Source organism: Odontomachus brunneus, unplaced genomic scaffold (assembly GCF_010583005.1).
Source record: "Odontomachus brunneus isolate Ranch 3 - 2012 unplaced genomic scaffold, Obru_v1 Obru_scaffold_356, whole genome shotgun sequence".
In the NCBI taxonomy this organism is placed as follows: domain Eukaryota; kingdom Metazoa; phylum Arthropoda; class Insecta; order Hymenoptera; family Formicidae; genus Odontomachus; species Odontomachus brunneus.
Window position 1 is genome coordinate 83,265 of NW_022639806.1, and position 6,328 is coordinate 89,592.

Consider the following 6,328-nt stretch of genomic DNA (forward strand, 5'->3'; position numbering starts at 1 on the left):
CCCCCCCCCCTCTCTCTCTCTCTCTCTCTCTCTCTCTCTCTCTCTCTATCTATCTATCCTGTCTTGCCGGGATCTCGTTGTTTCTGCGGCACCTGCTTTGTTGTCGATCGTCGTCAGCTGTTGCGTGTTTGCTTCGCACCTCTCCTTCCCGCGTCTAGCGGCGTGCTGTAAACAAACATCGCTAGCGGCAGCCAAAATCGGAACGGTAACACGTTCTTATAAAGAGAGTTAAAGTGCCGTTATCCACGTACCATTTAAACGGCGACTTTCCCTGAGGGCGATTTCCCTGAGTGACGTTTCTTCCTTCTTCCTGTTCCCTCGGTGTCCTGTGGTCTCTTCCCATCGTGGTCGGCGAGGTGAGTTGGAGCACATTTTCTCAGGACGCGCTGATCATCCCACTTGCGGGACCGCATTCGCTTCGCCAATTAACCTCCTTACGCTCGACCGATATGACCGCGGAAAGCTGTCGATTCTAATCGCAAAAAGAATCCGGGGCCGTTAGGCAAAAACCCTCCCCCCGGTATGCACGAAATTTCACGAACGGACTCATTGCCCTTGTGACGGGCGCCATCCGGCCGCCACGTCACAGGGTATACAATAAGAAGTATCTGTTAGTGAAAGTGACAGTGGGGCAATAGATAAAGTAAACGACTCAAGAGCCAGAGGTTTCAGGTTCGAATCTTAGCAATAGTAAGCAAATTTTCGAAGTACGATTTAAATTAAATTAAATAGCATGTGAAATAATAGTGTGTTAAATTTAAGTAAAATTTTTAGAAAAAGAAAAATATAATATAAAAAGGAACTTTAATTAAAAAAGATTAGCTAAAAAATATTTTTTTTATATTAAAAATATTTATTTGATATTAAATAATATTTTTAGTAGAATTTATTTATGTTGCATTTTTTCTTTGAATAAATATTTTTTTGGAACTGAGTGTAAACAACTTTTTTTTTCATAGTGTTAAACATGTCGAGTTTCGTGCCAAAAAAAAGAGTATTTGCGGGGAATTTTACTGCACTACTTTATTAAAAAAAAAATCTGCAGCTGAAGCACACAGAATTCTTGTTGAGACTTACGGCGTCTATGTTCGGTAACAACATGCAGAGATTGGTTTAGACGCTTCAAAAATAATGATTTTGATGTTGAAGATAATGAACGCTCTGGCGCACCGAAAAAGTTTGAAGACGAAGAATTGAAGGCATTACTTCGTGAAGATTTATGTCAGACGCTAGTTGAACTTGCAGAATCAAGGAGTTGATCACACAACAGTTTCGAAACGTTTGAAAGTATTATAAATTATTCAAAAGCAAGGACATAGGGTGCCGTACGAGTTGAAGCCGAGAGACGTCGAACGGCGTCTTTTTACGTGTGAACAGCTGTTTCAACGGCAGAAAAGGAAAGGTTTTTTGCATCATATCGTGACTGGCGGTGAAAAGTGGATACACTACGATAACTCTAAACATAGAAGATCGTGGGGTAAGCCCGGCCATGCATCAACATCATCGGCAAAGCCGAATATCCATGATTCCGTGCTTCTGCTCTGCATTTGGTGGGATCAGTTGGATGTAGTTTGTTATGAGCTGCTCAAACCGAACGAGGTCCCATCACGGAAGATCGCTATCGACTACAATTGATGCGTTTGAGCTGAGCATTGAAGGAAGAACGGGCGCTATACGAGCAGAGATACGAAAAAGTGATTTTGCAACATGACACTCGGCCACATGTTGCACAACTGGTGAAAACTTATTTGAAAACTCTTAAATGGGAAGTCCTACTCCACCCGCCGTATTCACCAGACATTGCCTCTTCCGATTATCACTTATTCCGATCGATGGCACATAGCCATTCCGATCGGTCTGGCTGAGCAGCACTTCCATTTTTATGAAGATGCCAAAAATGGGTCGACTCTTGGATAGCCTCCAAAGACGTGTTGTTTTACGGACGTGGAATTCAAATGCAGCCAGAAAAATGGGTAAAAGTAGTGGTTAGCGATGGACAATACTTCCAGTGACATGTTTTTTACGACTTTTTTAAAATAAAGCATTAATTTTCACGAAAAATCAGCGAAAACTTATTCAAGCTCCTAATATACCTTTATTAGGACCTTATTAATTTAAATAAAGGTATCCTTAAATATAATAAATGACACTTAAAAAATTATATATTTTTTAACATTCCATTTATTATTTGTAAAACTCTGAAAAGTTAAATCAAAACAAATATTTACTAATACATCATTTTTAGATTTAAGAAATTCGTATTCAGTATTTTAAGAATACATTTCCTACATTTCAACAAATCTGCATTGCATTTTAAAAAAATCTATGTTCAAGTAAACTGTGTAATTCAAGTAAACAGTTCAACAAAATGTCGCTTGCTAATTTTAATACTTCCATTTTCTTTAATTAAATAAGAAGGTTTTACATTCGAAGTATTATTTACTTAAATAAAGCTAATCAAATTTAAGCAAATGTATTTATTACTATTAAGAAAATTTTTTTGTCAGTGTACATAAATTTGGACGTTTATTTGAAAATATTGACTAACTAATCCATATATTAAAAAAACATTTTTAAATATTACGTAGTAGTATGTATGTATAAACAATTTAGAAGAGTTAACTATTTTCGCGACACTACAAAATTACGCAGAGATATATATTATTTGTTTGCAAATTTTATTCAATATTTTTATAATTGTGTACAATATAAATCACAAGATATATGTATATAACTTTAAATATTTTAAAATATGACATATAAAGTATATATCTTATATCATAATCACTTGGTATTAATCACGTTTTTTCCATTATAAATATATGACTTAAACCGCTAATTTCAACAGAATAAAATGTGTAGAAGTTCCCAATAAGCAAATTGAGCGCAGACTGCAAGCAGATTGGCAGCAAATTTAATCAAAAACCCACAGCAAAACCATAGCCATCTGTGTCTACACTAGGCTACGGTTTTGGCGACAGATCTTGCTGTCAGATAATTGATGCCAAATTTGCAGCAAACACCGCGCAAAGCTTGCAGCGCAGCAAGGTCTGCGCGGTTTCTGCCACCAATCTGCTGTCAAAATGCTATAAGCTCTGCGCGGTTTTTGCAGCAATTTTCCAACAACAAGCTCTGCCACATATCTGACGGCAATTTGGCAGCAAAATTTTATATAACAAATCCTGCATCAACTTTGTTTTCTATTTGCCATCAAAAGTTGATCGCGAGCTCTGCTCGAAATCTGTTCGCGCAGGTTTGGCTATCTGGGTTAGTACGTTTTGAGTAATATTGACATTTTTGTGGTTGTCGAATAGTAAGCAATAAATGCAAGCGGTATAGGTACAAGTTTTGCCGCGATGACTAAATATACGTGAGTAGGTATGCTAAACCAGTTCTAACCTAGGTACTCTGAAGGGGGGTGAGGGCGGGGTGGGGATATCGCGGGCGGGGGGTGACGTCATCGCGGACGGGGGTTTGACGTCACAGTGGGCGGGGAGTATGACGTCAGGGGGGGTATGACGTCACCGCGGCGGCGGGGGGATTGCGTCACCGTAGCGGCGAAGGGGTTATGACGTCACCACGGAGGGGTTATCAGCGGTCAGTAATTGGAGGGGCATACCGATGTTACCGACGGTCGGTAATTTTAACGATATTATATAACATTTAATTACATAATTTTTACCAACATATAATTACACAATACCGATAATACCGACAATCGGTAATTTATTACCAATATTATATACCAACATTTAATTACTTAATTTTTACCAACATATATATTTACATAATTTTTACTGTCATATTTACATAATATCGATGATCGGTAATTCCCTATATTATATAATTTTTTCTATCTGCTTTCGATAGATCATTTTACCGATCTGCGGCGGTTTTTTCGCGGCGGTTTCCGCGGTGGATTTTGCGCCGCCCGCGCCTCCCGCGCATTTCGCAGCGTGATTTTTTTTAGTCATAGTTGCAAACTTTAATATTCTGCAAACGTATGCATTCGACAATTAGATGCGCAAGAAAAAGAATGCGACACATTATATTCTTATTACTAATGAGCACGTACACTGTGTCCCCGCGACAAGATTTTGCAAGCGTTTGTGTGTTATGTATCAAGGATAATATGTTATGTAAAAAACGGTAAAAACGGTAATGAAACGGTAAAAAACGGTGAACAACGGTAAAAAGACGGTAAAGAACGATAATGAAATGGTAAAAACGGTAAAGAACGGTAATGAAACGTTAAAGAAACAATAAAGAACGGGAATGAAACGGTAAAGAACAGCAATGAAACGGTAATAAAACGGTAAAGAAACTGAAATAAAACGGTAAAAAACGTTAATGAAACGGTAAAAAACGGCATTGAAACAGTAAAGAACGGTAAAGAAACGGTAAAAAACGGTAATGAAACGGTAAAAAAAACGGTAAATACCGGTAAAAACGGTAAATAACGGAAATAAAACAGTAAAGAATGGTTAAAAACGGTAAAGAACGGTAAAGAACGGAAATGAAACGATAAAGAAACAGTAGAAAACGATAAATTGAGAAATTCTCAGTGCAATATTAAATATCACAATGCAACATTTTTTGTGTTGATACATCAATATGTGGATGCAGTTGACTGCAAGACGTCGTCAGATTGCATGTAAGACATATAATGTTACTATTAAGGAGCACGTTATACTGTGCTGATTTTGCACATTTGCAATCTCTTCTAACGAAACATATTTGTTAGAAAGTGATAGCGATGGACCATATAAAAGTCACTCAGGAGTCACCGGCAAATAGTCCAAGTCCAAATCGACAAGAGAGAAAAAGATACAAGAAAAATGTTCTATACAGTAGAATACCGCAGACCCATATATGGGGAGGAAGAGGAGGTTTTGTTACAACAAAGCCCCCCACGTAAGTTTTTAAAAAAATTGATTGTATAATAATCCAGGTTTTCAAATTTTTAAATAATAATTAATTCAATTTTAGCAATGTTCGAGGAAGACCACATAAACGCGGAGCGGTGATTGGGACAAATTATACGTAAGTTTACATCCAAAATTCATGTTTCTGTATAGAACATAAACCCTAAAATTAATCTTTAAATTAAAATCTTTGATTTAAGAAGGTGTATATGAATCAACCGACAGCGATGAGGATGACGAGATAGAAGTACAGTTGACCAATGGTAAAAGAGAGCAGACAACATTTTTTACAATTTCATCAAATTTTCGATTTTTTCTGTGCAGAAAAGCGTTAAAATTAATTTTTTAATTTGATTTCAGAAAATATAGAAGTCATCGATATTACCGAATCTAATGAAGAGGATGACGAGATAGAAGTACAGTCGATCAATGGTAAGAGAGAGCAGACAACATTTTTTACAATTTCATCAAATTTTCGATTTTTTCTGTGCAGAAAAGCGTTAAAATTAATTTTTTAATTTGATTTCAGAAAATATAGAAGTCATCGATATTACCGAATCTAATGAAGAGGATGACGAGATAGAAGTACAGTCGATCAATGGTAAGAGAGAGCAGACAACATTTTTTACAATTTCATCAAATTTTCGATTTTTTCTGTGCAGAAAAGCGTTAAAATTAATTTTTTAATTTGATTTCAGAAAATATAGAAGTCATCGATATTACCGAATCTAATGAAGAGGATGACGAGATAGAAGTACAGTCGATCAATGGTAAGAGAGAGCAGACAACATTTTTTACAATTTCATCAAATTTTCGATTTTTTCTGTGCAGAAAAGCGTTAAAATTAATTTTTTAATTTGATTTCAGAAAATATAGAAGTCATCGATATTACCGAATCTAATGAAGAGGATGACGAGATAGAAGTACAGTCGATCAATGGTAAGAGAGAGCAGACAACATTTTTTACAATTTCATCAAATTTTCGATTTTTTCTGTGCAGAAAAGCGTTAAAATTAATTTTTTAATTTGATTTCAGAAAATATAGAAGTCATCGATATTACCGAATCTAATGAAGAGGATGACGAGATAGAAGTACAGTCGATCAATGGTAAGAGAGAGCAGACAACATTTTTTACAATTTGGCATCAAATTTTCGATTTTCTCTGTGCAGAAAAGCGTTAAAATTAATTTTTAAATTTGATTTCAGAAAATATAGAAGTCATCGATATCACCGAATCTGATGAAGAGGATGACGACATTGATATCACCGACTCTGATGAGGAGGAGGATAATATAGAAGTAATTGATATCGCCGACAGCGAAGAGGAAGGCATAATTATAATAAATTAAACTAGCATAATAATTATAAATAAAATTATAATAACAATTACTATTATTATGTA

At 35.9% G+C, this 6,328-nt stretch overlaps 1 protein-coding gene across 1 annotated transcript in view; it reads left to right on the plus strand.

The window, feature by feature from the left end:
- Positions 1–6,328, plus strand: part of LOC116853552 (nucleolin-like) — a 15,317-nt gene that overhangs the window by 5,539 nt on the left and 3,450 nt on the right. The window contains exons 3-9 of the mRNA XM_032834669.1: positions 5,126–5,188; positions 5,286–5,357; positions 5,455–5,526; positions 5,624–5,695; positions 5,793–5,864; positions 5,962–6,033; positions 6,133–6,224. Of these exons, the coding sequence (XP_032690560.1) occupies positions 5,126–5,188; positions 5,286–5,357; positions 5,455–5,526; positions 5,624–5,695; positions 5,793–5,864; positions 5,962–6,033; positions 6,133–6,224 (515 nt within the window). The remainder of the gene's footprint in view (positions 1–5,125; positions 5,189–5,285; positions 5,358–5,454; positions 5,527–5,623; positions 5,696–5,792; positions 5,865–5,961; positions 6,034–6,132; positions 6,225–6,328) is intronic.